Genomic DNA, 19,380 nt, shown 5'->3' on the forward strand with positions numbered 1-19,380 from the left:
TGCAGGTGTATCGTCTGATCTCTGATGTATAAACTTACAGTTTTGGGCATGCATTCTATGTAACGGTTTTTGTTTTTGGTTTTACATAAAAAGTATCAAGTTTCCGTTGGTAGACAGAGAGAAATGTTTTTGAAAAAGATGGTTTAGTTAAGTTTGAGTGGCCATTTGGGAAAGAAATTTTAAGCATCGAACTCTAGAGTTTTTGAAAGTAAACATTAATCTTAAGTTTTTGTCACAAGCTATTATTATTTTTTAAAGACTTTTTATAGCGTGTCTCGGACAAGCCTCCAATTAATTATGTTACGTACTATGAGTTCAAATAGCCTGAAAGTAAGTTAAATTGTAATTTACTTTTAGAAGTTGATTAAATTTAGAGATGTATTAAATTTTTTATGTTTGCCAACAAGATTGATACATACAGTTTTCTTTCTTAATACAAAAATACTTTATTACACAAACAATAATGTAATTTATAATAACGTTTATTACAAATAGTGATTCATTTAAAAAAGGTTTTATAAACAGTATTAAGTCTTCTATCTGGTGTGGAACTGAATATTTTATCGCCAGTTCACGATGAGCGAATTAATTTCGAGTTGCTATAGATGCACTTCCCTTTACGGATAGTTAGCTAGCTCTTTGCTGATCAAACGTAAGTGTTTCACCGCTAAAGTTATGTAATGTCTTCGTAAAAATACTACAAAGATAATTTGCTGGAATTAAACGGTTTGTAATGTTTGATATCTATAAACTTTCCTGGTAAAATACTTGTAGTTTCCCAGTTAATGAGTTTTAGTCAAATTTACAGCTTCCAAAGTTTATATTACATCAACTTTAGGAAATCAACAATATATATATATATATACTGTCTTTTGGCGCGTCGAGTTAAAAATATTAGGCGAGGTTCTATAAATTTCTGCTGGCGTAACAATACTTGACGATATGCTAGTAGTTTTTTAAAACATATATTGGTAATATTTACATTCGATAATCTTCAACAAATTTATGAAATGTGTGGTAATTTCGCAATATAGGTTTAACAAACATCTATACTAAAATAAATGCATAATAGCAAATTTGTCACACTCTAAAGAGCTAGTAGATTTAAGATTTATTTTAAACTTTTGTAACTTCTTTAAGCTTTGTGATTTTAGAACTGTTCAAAACCCTTTCTGAAAATATCGACAAGTTTTGTTGCAGGGGATATTGGGACAGTAAAGTTTTGTAACGTTGTACATAACCTAAAGTTTTGAGAAAGTCTTCTCATACCTATAAATCTAACTAACACGATGTCTCAAGGGATTGTATACATTACAGGTCTTATACAGTTGGTAAACTATAAACCTTGAATGCTGTAACTGTGAGTAACATTTACTAAGCGGGAATTTCAAATGTTTGTCGAGGGAAATTTATAAATGTATAAAATGTATTTTACTTGAAGTAAAATTGTATCCCAAGACGGCTGATATGGGTATTAAAACTTTTATTAAAATAAAGTAGAGAAGAACGTTTCGACCTGAAGATGACCTAAGAAGGTCTAAACGTTGATCTCTACTTTGTTTTAATAAAAGTTTAATACCCATACCAGCCGTCTTGAGATGCAATATAAACAATACACCACTGTTTACGTACACACATGTCGATTCGTATACTCGAGAATTTTCTACAGATTTAACAGTACAAGCTGTGCACGTTTCTAAATATAAATTTAACTTAAACAAACATCGATATTAAAACAGACATTTGATAGTAAATCTGTCACACAAGGTACGTGGATAGGGTCTACAGGGAGAAAGGAAACGGATTATGCTACCCAGGGACACAAATTCAAATATAGTAGGAGCTGGCTTGTTTGGTAACACGATTAACTCAGCTGTAAGGGAAGTTTTGAGCTAGGACTAAGCAGTTGTGAGGGTCAGATAAAGCTAAATGCCAAGACAGTAAGAGGCAGAAAAAAGTTTAGCATAGAACATTAGTATAGAAGCAATTATAAGGATAGGCTTAATTGGTACTATTGTAATGCTAGAAGCATAAAAAAATGGTAGGAATGGAGGATTTTGTATAATTTGAATAACTTAAACATGGATATCGTAGATGATTCTGATGACAGAAGTTTCTTTGAAACATTAGTTTTAAGCTATTTAAAAGAAAAAGAGTATTAAAGGGGGAGGATAGAAGTTACATCCAGTTGAAGTTGAAGATATAAGATATAGTAGTAAGACAACTGAATCCACTTGGGATTCTAATGTTATAAAGAGAAAAGGCTTTTAGTAGGAATTTGTTACGGATCATCAAATAATGTTGATGAAATTAGTGAGAAACTTTACATACAATAAGTTTAAGATCTCAGCTCTTAATGAAAGCATAATAATGGGTGATTTTAATTTCATGTATTTAGACTGGGTAAATGGTAGAGTCAAACTACGAAGATTTGTTTGTTTTGAATTTCGCGCAAAGCTACACGAGGGCTATCTGCGTTAGCCGTTCCTGATTTAACAATGTAAGACTAGAGAGAAGTCAACTAGTCATCACCACCCACCGCCAACTTTTGGGCTACTCTTTTACCAACGAGTAGTGAGATTGACCGTAACATTGTAATACCCCCACGGCTGAAAGGCAAACATGTTTGGTGTGACGGGGATTCGAACCTGCGACCCTCAGATTACGAATCGAGTCAAGTGTCTTGTCCACCTGGCCATGCCAGATTTAGACTACGAAGACGAAATGTTTCTGGAAACTTTTGAGATGGATTTCTTCAGCAGTCAGTCAAGAAAACTACTAGAAATAATGTTATTTTAGACTTATTGCTAACTTCTAATTCTGAAATGATCAAGAGAGTAGAAACTGGGGAAACTCTAAGTGCAATTCATCATTGCTTCATTTGGTTTGATGTTTTGCTGAATGTAAGATAAGGAATAATGATATTTTTGTTACAACTTATAAAACAAATTTTGAAAGGATGAGACAAGAATTATCTGTTGTGAATTGAGCAGCTGAGTTATTTGAAGACGTTGATCAGATGTGGAAAAAATTTTAAAGATATTGTTTAAATATTCAAGGTGAATATATACTTTATAAAAAGAAAATGAGAGCTACAAATAGCAAAAACAACTTGGCTCACAAAACAGTTTAAAAAATAAAATTAACTAAAAGCATAACGAATTTAAAAAACTGAAATTTACTGGCATTATAAGAGATTTCTAAGAAAATCAATAAAGTTGTTGAAATAGGAAATTAAGACACCAAAAAGGTTGTATGTTAAACTGAACATATAAACATTAAAAATAAGGATTTTGTTAAATGCATTAAGGGTAAACAAAATGCTAGAATAGGAGTAGAACCCTTGAAGGATGACAAAGGAAGGTTCGTATCTGATGAATTTGAGATTCTGGGTTATTAAAGTTTGTTTTTTCTTCGGTTTTTCTAATCAAAATAGAAGCAGTGTTCCACATCTTATCAGCTGATAATCGGAAAAGAGATCAAAAAAGATTACTCCATTAATTCTTACCTTGTTTAGAAAAAATTGGGAAGTGTAGTTTAAAACACAATAAGTCTCCAGGGTTAGATAATATTTTTGTAAGGGATATAAAGGAGGTTAAAGACTGGATATATGAGCAACTTGCTACTATTTTCTTCAGTCCATGAATAGTGGGCTGGTACCAGACGATTGAAATTTAGTTAATGTAACTCCTTTTTTAAAGGGAGGGGATAAAAATTGTCTCAATAATTATATGCCCATTAGTCTTTATTAAGGAAAATCTTGCTTTAAAAAAAGTTCATATTCAGGATAAAGCTGTAGATCTCCTGTATCTGAAATTTCAGAAAGAATTTGACAAGGTGCCACTTATAAGGCTTGTAAAAAATTGTATCTGTGAGTGTGGAGGATAAGGTATCATATTGGATAGAAGAGTGGTTTGATGGAGAAAGTAGAGGTTGTTACAAATGGAGTTCAGTCTGACTAAATTAATATCACAATTGGGGTACCTCAGGACTTTCTTAGGATTTTTGCTCTTTCTCAGTGATCTAGATGAAGTTAATAGATTATTTCAATTTTGCTCATGATATTAAGGTCTTTGGTTTTGCTGACTATTAAGAGGATGCTGCTGATTTACAAAATATTTTAGATCATTTAACGAGTTGAATAAATAAATGGCGGATAGGTTTTAATTATAATAAATTCAAGGTAATTAATGTGGATAATCATAATTTAAATTATAAGTACAATTTGGAGGGTAATAATCTTTTAACAATGTTATGAAGTAAAGGGATATTAATGTAATAGTCTGTTAGTCTCCAAAGCCATCCAAACATTGTGTTGTTGCCATTGATAAGGCAAATAGGATTTTTGGTTGTTGTTACAGAACAAAAGAGATTATAATTTCATTGCATAGGTCACTGGTTACGCCACATTTGAAATATTGTGTTCAGTTTTGGGTTCGTTACCTCAGGACATTTTTGGAAAGGATTCAGAGAAGGGTTACTAGAATGGTACATGAGGTGGAGGAGTTTTCATATGAAAAAAAGCTAAAATATCTCAAATTGTTTTTCTTTAAAATAGAAGAGTTAGAGGGATCTGATTCAGGTGTTTAAGATTGTGAAGGGAATTGATAGTGTTGTTTCATCATCTTTTTTCATATTTACCAGTAAGGATAGTAGGCCTACGGGGTAGAAATATAAATTTTTGAAGCTGAGGCAGTTCCATTTTTCTAACATTTGCAATAGGTTGTCTTTAGATGTCGTAGAGGCAGGAAATTCAAGTGAGTTTAAGCAAACACTTGATAAGTGTATGAAAGATAAGGCTTTCCTTTAAGATTTTTTTGAATTACTTTAATGTAGTTTAGAGGATAGAACATCCAAGATGGACAAATAGGTCCAAGTTTCCGTAAAACGTTATGTTATACATGAAACCTATGCATGCAAGTGGCAGAATATACCTGCTCCAACACGGTTTAATGTAACCAAATTACACGTAAACAAGTTATAAACACAAACACAACATTCTTATATAATTAAATAAACATCCAGATGTTATTAGATATACTTTAGAACAGATAAATAGATTACTTTTACAAAACTTGTACAAAACAAAAATGTACTATTAAGATAAATGATGAAAAACCTCAGTACCTCTTTCCACTTAACCTAATAAACTCCTAATATAATATATGACTGCTCTGTTGATGGTAAAACTAAGTACCTCTTGACATTAAACCCAGTAAACTCTTTATATAATATATGGCTGCACTGATGACTATAAATCTAAATACCTTTTACCACTAAAACCAGTAATCTCCTTACACGGTATTCTATGGCAACTTAATACTAGAGAAAATATAGTGTTAATTTTATTTTAAAAACGTATATTTATGTGAAAATATGATCAGTGCTATATGTCTTCAGTTCAAACTTATGGACCTATTTATATGGACAAAACTTTACGTTAACAGTTATAAAAAAAGAGACAATTTTATGTCAGAAAACACGAAAATTCGACGTTATACATTCACAGCCATGGTCAGAAAAGGGTCGCTCGTCCATGCATTGAATGCATGATGTAAGAATTAGTTGTCTATATCACCGGATTGTATTCTACTGAAGAATTAATTCGGATTTCGAACAACATTCTAGAAACAAATCAATAGTCCAGGAGGAAGATAGAGGTCCAGGATGTACTTCATATTCTTAGGTCACGTAATCAAACAACCAAATAAAAGCTAAATTTCGTATGTCTGTCAGATTTGTATTAATTGCTTTATAATTTAGATTTCACAGAGTACAGTCTAGTCTCCATTTTTTGTGTCAATAATATGTCAGTTACATCAATTGCAACCATGTTTTCGCCCTCATTTTATAATTTCCAGTTTTTTATACTGCAGTCACGTCCTCATCTTCTTTCAATATTTCCCAGTATCGTCTGCTGCAGTCCTTCCTTTGTCTTCTGTTACTACTCTCTAGGTTCTCCTACTGCAGTACTGTCTTTGTTTTCTGTTGCTAATGTCTAGTTTCACTTATTGCAGTCCCGTCATAATCTGGCTATCAGAGTTCAAATAAAATATTATTTATGTGTGTGTTTATAAAACACAGCCACGTTGAACTATCTGCTGTGCCCCTTGAAGGGAATCGAACCACATATTTCAGAGTTGTAAATCCTTAGACTCACTGCTGTCCAACCTTCAATTGAAGATAAATATTTAATTGCATAAAAGCAAATTGAGTTTAACCAAAGATCTAAATATTTTTAGTGAATTTAAAAGAAAAGAAAACTCGAAGTGCAGTTGTCAGCTTTAAAAAGAAAATGAAATTAATGACAGTTGTATATAGGATACACTAGGATCTCTAGTAAATGTGCTATTCAACACAAACTTTTCACTTTACAACGTAAAAATAATAATCAAGCAATATACTACATATAAATATAGCAGTATTATCTGTTGTATGTCCGTATAACTGCTTATCTAGATTAATATAATAGTATTGTCTGTTATATGTCCACGTAACTACTTATCTATATAAATACAAGAGTATTTTCTGTTTCCTATCTATGTAACTACTTCGCAGGGTGTGGATGAATCATCACTAAAATTGGTATGAAAGTCATTCGCTCCATGCAGGGGATAAAAATTAACTTTCGGTTTTTACATTTCTTTCTAGTCTTAAACCGCTAAATTAGGGACAGCTAACGCAGATAGCACTCGTGTAGCTTTGCACGAATTCGAAACAAACCCCAAATGCGATTCTTAATACGATAATTGAGATATCAGTTCCAAAGGATTAAAGAAATGTTCTCAATATGTAACCACCTAAAATATTGAAAAACAACAACACAATAAAATAATACCACTTCAATCTGAAGTACAAAGAATCAACTGTCAGAAATTTGAAAATTACACAGCACAGATACATGAGAACTCATTTTTCATCACTGTGTTCCTATAACTAATTTTATAAAAACTAATGATGATGATGATGATGATACTAATGATGATTCTAATGATGATGATGATGATACTAATGATCATGATGACACTAATGATGATACTAATGATGATTCTAATGATGATGATGATGATGATGATAATATTGATGATGATGGTGCTGATACTAATGATGATGATTCTAATGATGATGATGATAATATTGATGATGATGGTGATGATACTAATGATGATGTTGATGATGATGATACTAATGATGATGATACTGATACTGATGATAATTATGATCATGATACTAATGATGATGATACTAATGATGATGATGATACTAGAGATGATGATGATACCAGAGATGATGATGACACATGATACTAATGATGATGATGATGACAATGATACTAGAGATGATGATGACACGTGATACTAATGATGATGATAATGACAATGTGATTAATGATGATGAATATGATGATGATAATGATAATACTACTACTAATGATGATGATACTGATACTAATTAAGATGATGATTATGATACTAATGATGATGATGATGTTATGATGATGATACTAATGACCATGATGATGATGATGATGATACTAATGACCATGATGATGATGATGATGATACTAATGACCATGATGATGATGATGATACTAATGATGATGATGATGATACTAATGATGATGATGATGATACTCATGATGATGATGAAGATACTAATCATGATGATGATGATGATGATGCTGATGGTAATAATACTAAGGATGATGATGATGATACTAATGATGATGATAGATGATACTAATGATGATGAAAATAATACTAATGATGATTATGAAGATGATACTAATGATGATAATGATGATGATGATTCTAATGATGATGATGATGATGATTCTAATGATGGTGTTGATGATGATGCTGATGTTGATGATGACAATGATGATGATGATACTAATGATGATGATGATATTAATGATGATACCAATTATGATGATGATGATGATACTAATTGTGACGATGATGATGATAATACTAATGATGATGACTTTAATTATGATGATGATACTAATGATGATATTAATGATGATGATGATACTAATGATGATATTAATCATGATGATTATAATGATACTAATGATGATGATGATACTAAATATGATATTAATGATGATGATGATAATGATGATGATGATACTTATGATGATGATGATACTAATGATGATATTAATGATGATGATAATACTAATGATAATGATGGTGATACTAATGGTGATGATAATGATACTAATGAAGATGATGATGATGATAATACTAATGATGATGATGATACTAATGATGATACTAATGATAATAGTATGATGATGATATTACCGATTGATGATATGTATATGATAGTATTATTTATTACTAACATGATAACAATGATGATGATACCAGTATGTATTATTATATTAGTATGATGATGATACTAATGATAGTATTGATATGATAATAATGATACTAATGATGATGATTATGATAATACTAATATGATGATGATATTATTAATAATAATACTAATAGTAATGTAGTAATTACTAATGATGGTGGTAGATAGTATGAGGATACTAATATGATGATGAATAATAATAGTGATGATACTAATGATGATGATGATGATTATGAATGAATTATAATATAGTAATGATAATATTAATGACTAATAGTAATGTATGAGTATTGATTTGATGATAATAATATATTAATGACATGATGATTAATATAATAGTGACGATGATGTAGTGATACTAATGGTGATGATGATAGTAATGATAATACAATGATGATGATGATAATGTATACCAATAGTAGTATTGTGATAATGACACCAATATGAGTATTAATGATGAATACCAATATGTAATGATGATAGTAATGTAATGATACCATAATGATATTATTGATGTAATGACACCAATGATGATGCTTGATGTAATGTAATGATACTAAAGAAGATAGTAGATATTAGTATTAAATAATGTAATGATACTAAAATGATGATATTATGATGATGATGATTGATAGATAATATGATTATGATAGTAATGATGATACTAATAGTATGATGATGATGATGATACTAATGATGATATTATGATGATTACTAAGGATGATGATGATTGATGATACTAATGATATATGATAATATGATGATGATTATGACAATGATGATGAAGATACTAATGATGATGAAGATACTAATGATGATAGTGATGATAATGATGATGAAGATACTAATGAGGATGATGACAATGATGATGATGAAGATACTAATGATGATACCCAATTATGATGATGATATTATGATGATACTAATTGTGATGATGATGATGATGATAATACTAATGATGATAGTATTATGATTATGATGATGATAATGATGATGATGATACTAATGATGATATTAATGATGATGATAGTATACTAATGATAATGATAGTAATGATGATGATGATTACTAATGATAATGATGATGATGATACTAATGATGTGATGATGATAATTATACTCATGAAGATAATGATGATGATGATACTAATGATGATGATGATAATGATACTAATGAAGATGATGATGATAATTATACTATTGATGATGATGATGATACTTATAATGATGATGATGATAATGATACCAATGATGATGATGATGATGATACTAATGATGATGACAATGATAATAGACGAATGATAATTATGATGATGATGATACTAATCATAATGATTATGATGATGATACTAATAATGATGACGATGATGATACTAATGATGATGTCGATGATGATACAAATGATGATTATGATGATACTAACGATACTGATTATGATGATGATACTAATGATGATGATGATGATAGTAATGATGATATTAATGATAATGATTATGATGATGATACTAATGGTGATAATGATGCTAACGATGATGATTTATGATGATACTAATGATAATGATGATGATTACTAATGATGATGATGATACTAATGATGATGTGATGATACTAATGATGGTGATGATTATGAGGATATAATAATGATGATGATGATAATAGTGATGATACTAATGATGTATGATGATGATGATGATTATATTAATGATGACGATGATGATGATACTAATGATGATATTAATGATGATGACGTTGATGATGATAATAATGATGACGACGATAATGATACTAATGATATTATTAATACTAATGGTGACGATGATGATAATGATACCAATGATGATGATCATAATCATACCAATGATGATGATGATAATGATACCAATGATGATGATGATGATAATGATACCAATGATGATGATGATAATGATACCAATGATGATGATGATGATAATGATACCAATGATGATGATGATAATGATACCAATGATGATGATGATAATGATACTAATGATGATGATGATAATGATACCAATGATGATGATGATGATATTAATAATGATGAAGATGATGATGATACTAATGATGATATTAATGATGATGACGATAATTATGATAATAATGATGACGATAGGTAACCAGTGACCTATGCAGTGAAATTATAATCTCTTTTGTTCTGTAACAACAACCAAAAATCCTATTTGCCTTATCAATGGCAACAACACAATGTTTGGATGGCTTTGGAGACTAACAGACTATTACATTAATATCCCTTTACTTCATAACATTGTTAAAAGATTATTACCCTCCAAATTGTACTTATAATTTAAATTATGATTATCCACATTAATTACCTTGAATTTATTATAATTAAAACCTATCCGCCATTTATTTATTCAACTCGTTAAATGATCTAAAATATTTTGTAAATCAGCAGCATCCTCTTAATAGTCAGCAAAACCAAAGACCTTAATATCATGAGCAAAATTGAAATAATCTATTAACTTCATCTAGATCACTGAGAAAGAGCAAAAATCCTAAGAAAGTCCTGAGGTACCCCAATTGTGATATTAATTTAGTCAGACTGAACTCCATTTGTAACAACCTCTACTTTCTCCATCAAACCACTCTTCTATCCAATATGATACCTTATCCTCCACACTCACAGATACAATTTTTTACAAGCCTTATAAGTGGCACCTTGTCAAATTCTTTCTGAAATTTCAGATACAGGAGATCTACAGCTTTATCCTGAATATGAACTTTTTTTTAAAGCAAGATTTTCCTTAATAAAGACTAATGGGCATATAATTATTGAGACAATTTTATCCCTCCCTTTAAAAAAAAGGAGTTACATTAACTAAATTTCAATCGTCTGGTACCAGCCCACTATTCATGGACTGAAGAAAATAGTAGCAAGTTGCTCATATATCCAGTCTTTAACCTCCTTTATATCCCTTACAAAAATATTATCTAACCCTGGAGACTTATTGTGTTTTAAACTACACTTCCCAATTTTTTCTAAACAAGGTAAGAATTAATGGAGTAATCTTTTTTGATCTCTTTTCCGATTATCAGCTGATAAGATGTGGAACACTGCTTCTATTTTGATTAGAAAACCGAAGAAAAACAAACTTTAATAACCCAGAATCTCAAATTCATCAGATACGAACCTTTCTTTGTCATCCTTCAAGGGTTCTACTCCTATTCTAGCATTTTGTTTACCCTTAATGCATTTAACAAAATCCTTATTTTTAATGTTTATATGTTCAGTTTAACATACAACCTTTTTGGTGTCTTAATTTCCTATTTCAACAACTTTATTGATTTTTTAGAAATCTCTTATAATGCCAGTAAATTTCAGTTTTTTAAATTCGTTATGCTTTTAGTTAATTTTATTTTTTAAACTGTTTTGTGAGCCAAGTTGTTTTTGCTATTTGTAGCTCTCATTTTCTTTTTATAAAGTATATATTCACCTTGAATATTTAAACAATATCTTTAAAATTTTTTCCACATCTGATCAACGTCTTCAAATAACTCAGCTGCTCAATTCACAACAGATAATTCTTGTCTCATCCTTTCAAAATTTGTTTTTATAAGTTGTAACAAAAATATCATTATTCCTTATCTTACATTCAGCAAAACATCAAACCAAATGAAGCAATGATGAATTGCACTTAGAGTTTCCCCAGTTTCTACTCTCTTGATCATTTCAGAATTAGAAGTTAGCAATAAGTCTAAAATAACATTATTTCTAGTAGTTTTCTTGACTGACTGCTGAAGAAATCCATCTCAAAAGTTTCCAGAAACATTTCGTCTTCGTAGTCTAAATCTGGCATGGCCAGGTGGACAAGACACTTGACTCGATTCGTAATCTGAGGGTCGCAGGTTCGAATCCCCGTCACACCAAACATGTTTGCCTTTCAGCCGTGGGGGTATTACAATGTTACGGTCAATCTCACTACTCGTTGGTAAAAGAGTAGCCCAAAAGTTGGCGGTGGGTGGTGATGACTAGTTGACTTCTCTCTAGTCTTACATTGTTAAATCAGGAACGGCTAACGCAGATAGCCCTCGTGTAGCTTTGCGCGAAATTCAAAACAAACAAATCTTCGTAGTTTGACTCTACCATTTACCCAGTCTAAATACATGAAATTAAAATCACCCATTATTATGCTTTCATTAAGAGCTGAGATCTTAAACTTATTGTATGTAAAGTTTCTCACTAATTTCATCAACATTATTTGATGATCCGTAACAAATTCCTACTAAAAGCCTTTTCTCTTTATAACATTAGAATCCCAAGTGGATTCAGTTGTCTTACTACTATATCTTATATCTTCAACTTCAACTGGATGTAACTTCTATCCTCCCCCTTTAATACTCTTTTTCTTTTAAATAGCTTAAAAACTAATGTTTCAAAGAAACTTCTGTCATCAGAATCATCTACGATATCCATGTTTAAGTTATTCAAATTATACAAAATCCTCCATTCCTACCATTTTTTATGCTTCTAGCATTACAATAGTACCAATTAAGCCTATCCTTATAATTGCTTCTATACTAATGTTCTATGCTAAACTTTTTTTCTGCCTCTTACTGTCTTGGCATTTAGCTTTATCTGACCCTCACAACTGCTTAGTCCTAGCTCAAAACTTCCCTTACAGCTGAGTTAATCGTGTTACCAAACAAGCCAGCTCCTACTATATTTGAATTTGTGTCCCTGGGTAGCATAATCCGTTTCCTTTCTCCCTGTAGACCCTATCCACGTACCTTGTGTGACAGATTTACTATCAAATGTCTGTTTTAATATCGATGTTTGTTTAAGTTAAATTTATATTTAGAAACGTGCACAGCTTGTACTGTTAAATCTGTAGAAAATTCTCGAGTATACGAATCGACATGTGTGTACGTAAACAGTGGTGTATTGTTTATATTGATTCAAGATGGTATGGTATTAAACTTTTATTAAAACAAAGTAGAGATCAACGTTTAGACCTTCTTAGGTCATCTTCAGGTCGAAACGTTCTTCTCTACTTTATTTTAATAAAAGTTTTAATACCCATATCAGCCGTCTTGGGATACAATTTTACTTCAAGTAAAATACATTTTATACATTTATAAATTTCCCTCGACAAACATTTGAAATTCCCGCTTAGTAAATGTTACTCACAGTTACAGCATTCAAGGTTTATAGTTTACCAACTGTATAAGACCTGTAATGTATACAATCCCTTGAGACATCGTGTTAGTTAGATTTATAGGTATGAGAAGACTTTCTCAAAACTTTAGGTTATGTACAACGTTACAAAACTTTACTGTCCCAATATCCCCTGCAACAAAACTTGTCGATATTTTCAGAAAGGGTTTTGAACAGTTCTAAAAATCACAAAGCTTAAAGAAGTTACAAAAGTTTAAAATAAATCTTAAATCTACTAGCTCTTTAGAGTGTGACAAATTTGCTATTATGCATTTATTTTAGTATAGATGTTTGTTAAACCTATATTGCGAAATTACCACACATTTCATAAATTTGTTGAAGATTATCGAATGTAAATATTACCAATATATGTTTTAAAAAACTACTAGCATATCGTCAAGTATTGTTACGCCAGCAGAAATTTATAGAACCTCGCCTAATATTTTTAACTCGACGCGCCAAAAGACAGTATATATATATATATATTGTTGATTTCCTAAAGTTGATGTAATATAAACTTTGGAAGCTGTAAATTTGACTAAAACTCATTAACTGGGAAACTACAAGTATTTTACCAGGAAAGTTTATAGATATCAAACATTACAAACCGTTTAATTCCAGCAAATTATCTTTGTAGTATTTTTACGAAGACATTACATAACTTTAGCGGTGAAACACTTACGTTTGATCAGCAAAGAGCTAGCTAACTATCCGTAAAGGGAAGTGCATCTATAGCAACTCGAAATTAATTCGCTCATCGTGAACTGGCGATAAAATATTCAGTTCCACACCAGATAGAAGACTTAATACTGTTTATAAAACCTTTTTTAAATGAATCACTATTTGTAATAAACGTTATTATAAATTACATTATTGTTTGTGTAATAAAGTATTTTTGTATTAAGAAAGAAAACTGTATGTATCAATCTTGTTGGCAAACATAAAAAATTTAATACATCTCTAAATTTAATCAACTTCTAAAAGTAAATTACAATTTAACTTACTTTCAGGCTATTTGAACTCATAGTACGTAACATAATTAATTGGAGGCTTGTCCGAGACACGCTATAAAAAGTCTTTAAAAAATAATAATAGCTTGTGACAAAAACTTAAGATTAATGTTTACTTTCAAAAACTCTAGAGTTCGATGCTTAAAATTTCTTTCCCAAATGGCCACTCAAACTTAACTAAACCATCTTTTTCAAAAACATTTCTCTCTGTCTACCAACGGAAACTTGATACTTTTTATGTAAAACCAAAAACAAAAACCGTTACATAGAATGCATGCCCAAAACTGTAAGTTTATACATCAGAGATCAGACGATACACCTGCAGAGCCTCTCGTTTACTTTACACAATATTACATATATACCGTAACGTAAGAAAGCCTGTTTGAGTGTTTAGTTGTGAGTAATATTCCTCTCTGCTACCTGTTTTTAGTTTTTTTTGTTTCATTTCTTACCGTGTTTCTGAGTCTATATAATATTGTTATCAAATGTATAATGTGACTTTCAGGTTCATAACAACAAACTTTTCTACCATCTTGCAACCAATATAAAATTTAAAAAAAACAAAAAAACATTTATGAATTTAGTAGGATATAATATATTGAAACACCTTCTTAAAAACTGCTATTACTAACATTTAAAAATACAGACAATTCAAACTGATAGCAATATTTAAAAAACGTTTATTATTCCTACCCTTCACCTTACCGTTGTACTTATGTACACCCTTGTGCAAATTAATTGAAACAAGACGGAAAATTACGATTTTTTCATTTTTTTGCGTTTTATTTCTGAGAATCTAAAAATTATTCACAGATTAATACATGATATGATTACCTTTATTTTTCAGAAGATCATTAATCCGCTTTGGTATCGAGTCCACAAGTTGACTGCAATCTTTACTAATGTTCGGATTGCGGTACCACACCTCAATTATGGCCTCAATTAGCTTATCTTTCTTAGTACAGTCTTTTCCTCGAAGTCTTTATTTACAAATCGCCCAAAGATTTTCAATAGGATTTTAGTCCGGAGAGTTTCCAGGCCAGTCCAGCACCTTTATTCGCGTTGTAGTCATAAAATTCTTCACAAGTTTCGATGTGTGGCACGGAGCCAGATCTTGCTGAAAAATGCCAGATCAACCTGGAAGTCTCTTTTTCAATTCTGGAACGACTCATCTCTGCAAAACTTCGATGTACTGTGGTCTTCGCATCATATCTTCTACGATACGTAAGTCTCCGACGCCATAGTAGCTGAAAAACCCCAAACATCCTCTTCAAGAGATGTTTTGGAACTGATTGATATGAGATTTTCGAAGTTTCCACCTGGAGATCTGCGAACATGCAGACTTCTTTGACCCTGTACGAAGAAATGTGTCTCATCACTGAATAACACCTTCTTCCATTGTTCTTGCGTCCATTTCTTGAATTTCAGACCCCATTGATACCGTTTTCCTTCATTGAGTTGGTAAGAAGTCGTTTTTTGACTGGTCTCCTTGCCCTTCTAACGCAATTTCGAATAACGTAATATTTCTCAAAATTTCGTCATATATCCCAAATAGGACGACCGTATTTAAAAACACAGCTAATGACGCCGTCTTTGTGAAAAGAATGACTATTAAAGGAAATCAGTGGGTCCAGCAAGTCTACACCGGCCGTCATGCTGAAAATATTGTAAAATGACCATTTGTTTCAATTAATTTGCACAAGGGTGTAAGAATGTTCGGGTCCATAATGATATATTGGACCCTACCGCTGCACTCGTATAACACTACTTAACTTCATAATGATGCACTGGATCTTACCACTGTACTCGTTTAACAACATTCAACTTCATAATGATATACTGGATCTTGCCACTGTACTCGTATAACAGTGTTTGGTTCCATAATCTTATATTTAATATTAACATTGTTCCGAAATAACGAAGTTCGAGTCCATAATAATATAATGGATCTTACTATTATGCCCAGATAACAATAATACAATAATCTGCTTCTGTAATAATAAACTTGATTTTAGTGTTGTACATAGATACTGATGTATAACGACATTCCTGAAATGGAATTTTCAACTCGAACCACCAGCTTCCTCTGATTTTAAACCACAGTCCCGTAGCTACCAGAACTTTAACTGGTTTTCTTGAAGTGATTACTGGGGTTAACTCTCATTTTGACAACTTGGCTAAACTGAAAGCACGTGCGTAACCAGGTTCCTTACGTCTCTCACTTTGGATAAGTCATCAAATTGTTGGAAAGGATTCAGAGAAGGGTTACTAAAATGGCGCCTGAGACGGAAGAACTGTCATATCAAAAGAAGCTGAAATATCTCAAATTGTTTTCTCTTCAAAAGAAGAAGAAATAAAGGGATTTAATTCAAGTATTTAAAGATTGGAAAATTTAACTTCTGAAAGACCCGGAAAATGCCCAAGGAGACACTTAAAAAACATTCGCCATCTTTATCTAACGCCTTTACAAACTGCTTCATCAAGCCCAGTTTTATGTGGAGTGGAGGTGATGTTTCTTTCTTAGTGTCAACAACCAAACTTTAAGATTCATTGTTTTCCTGATCCTGATATTAGGTTGACTCCGCATGGCTATTACTTCTTTATCTGGTGATGATGATTTCGTGCTCTGCTGTCCCATTCATATAGGATTGTTGACTCGACGACATACAAATGACTTTTAAAGCCTCCACAAAGTCATCCGACTGCGTTCATTGTATTTGACCTCATTAAGAAAAACATTTAAGATTTTCGTTTCTTTCAAGTGAACCGAATGAGAAATAGGAATAAATGTATATATAATAAGCTTTCTTTTTTCTACACTTGATTATAGAAAATATGTATTAAAACTAGGTACAAAAATGTTACTGTTATCGTAACACAACCAAATAGCTCTCACATAGATAGTTTTAAACTGTTCTTGTATATATGACAGACTCGTGTTATCTTCGTCACAAGTATCAAACCTGGCTTTTTAGTGCTTTAAGCCCTCAAACTTACTGCTAAATTACTTGTAGTTATGAAACCATTTGATCATCATTGTGAGGTAACTTTGGATTGTTTATGTAGTTTGTGTAATATTTATAGCACTGAATCTTTACTACTAACGTATTGTTTAAAACCTAGAGCTCTGTTCATTATTGTTTCAAACATATCATTATTTTCGATAAAACAAGAAGTAACCCTAGGGTAAGTCAGTATGGTAGCCTGGCCATATGCGCCTTGCTCTTGCGTTGACAAAAAATAATTTAAAAAATGCAGAACTTGACAAGCAACTTTAGAAACATCTAATTCTCTATGATGTTAAAACTAAATTATTTTTAATGTCAAAGACAATCATCTATTACTGATAAAATATAACTAAAATATTCTATTAATCGGCTATTGTAAGACAAAAATTGAGTCACCATTTCACTTTAAAACTAGAAAATACCAGAAGCTACTCCAGAAGAGGAGAATTAGTAGTATGTATATCGTCAAACGAATAATCCAATAATAATGAAAGTAAGTTGAATGGACGGTTACTGTGTTGTTGTAGAAACACGAGAACGATGTTTCGAAAGCCTCTTGCCTTTTTGTCTTCTAGTTGGAAGACAGATATTACATTGTGCAGTTTTGAAAATGTTAAAATGTTCTTATTTTTCCATAATATCTAAGCCTTTCTTCTGTGTGTTAAGAGTGCTTCAGATTAATATAGTATTATACGTGCTAAAATTAAAAAGGTTTGATCCTGATATTTCCAATTTGATGTGTTTTCTGTACCCAAGATAAAGATGTAAGTGGCAAATTGATATGTAAAGATGATATTTCCTATATATACGATATCTCCCTTAAACGGGCTTTCAAACGTGTGATAAATAATCTCCTTTATCTGTAAACATGCTTTCGGTCTCATGCTATTCGAATCAAATAACATCTCATAACGAACAAATCAAAAGCACTCAAGTGTTTATGTATACTTCAATAGCGTATCTTAGGAAAAACCGTACGATAAAGATTTCAACATATTCTTCTCAGCCTGGAACAAAAGAACACTACCAGTGGAAAAAAAAAAATATAATTAATAAGACATTATGAACTAAACTTTAATCGCATATTTTAGTCTTTCCGAATATTCTTAAAAATATAAGTATTCGTAGCTATGAATCTGTCTTTATTTATTTATAATTCCGAATTTATTTATGATTTTTGTACTTCTCTATTCAAATTCTTGAATGATTTAATGACAAAATCCATTAGCCACCTAACTGTAGACGATTTGATTTTAATTTTGTTTGGTATTGAGTTTCAAATTAGCACATAAGATCGTCTAGTAATAGAAAGTATAAACATTCATACGTCAGTCTAGACTTGCGAATTCTAACATTGAATAAATTTGTCTTCCTAAAGGTTGCTACTTGCTGTAGAAAATATTACTGCAAGATTGAAATATTCTTGAAACTTGTGAATAGACGTTTTACACAATTGTCGTTTTAAATTATTTTAGTTTTCTCTCTGTCACTAAATCTTATTGGTTGGTAAGATCTTCAAACACGCGTGAGTTAAAATTCAAAGGAAACCCAGTATACTCCTAAACTGTCATGGTTTCATCTCCAATCCCTGAATGAACTTTTACTACCTCTTGAGTTGTTAAGAATTTAGCAAGCCAAATCAAAGAAACAGAATTGTACATCATCCGAAACGTTTCTAGTATATGTCTTCCTTCATGAGGGTTTGTGTTAAATAATTAAACTTCTAACAAATGAAATAAAACACACTCATGTTGCAGCATTAAAACTGAAAGTTGTTCAGGAAAGCTTGGAAGTTATTG

The 19,380-nt window shown here is 31.1% G+C and overlaps 1 protein-coding gene across 1 annotated transcript in view; it reads left to right on the plus strand.

The window, feature by feature from the left end:
* Positions 1 to 10,042: 10,042 nt before the first annotated feature.
* LOC143257649 (putative ATP-dependent RNA helicase DDX4) overlaps positions 10,043 to 19,380 on the plus strand; it is a 44,311-nt gene continuing 34,973 nt past the window's right edge. Inside the window, 1 exon segment of the mRNA XM_076516693.1 lies at positions 10,043 to 10,178. Coding sequence (XP_076372808.1) covers positions 10,043 to 10,178 — 136 coding nt within the window.

This window comes from Tachypleus tridentatus, chromosome 7 (assembly GCF_004210375.1).
Source record: "Tachypleus tridentatus isolate NWPU-2018 chromosome 7, ASM421037v1, whole genome shotgun sequence".
In the NCBI taxonomy this organism is placed as follows: Eukaryota; Metazoa; Arthropoda; class Merostomata; order Xiphosura; family Limulidae; genus Tachypleus; species Tachypleus tridentatus.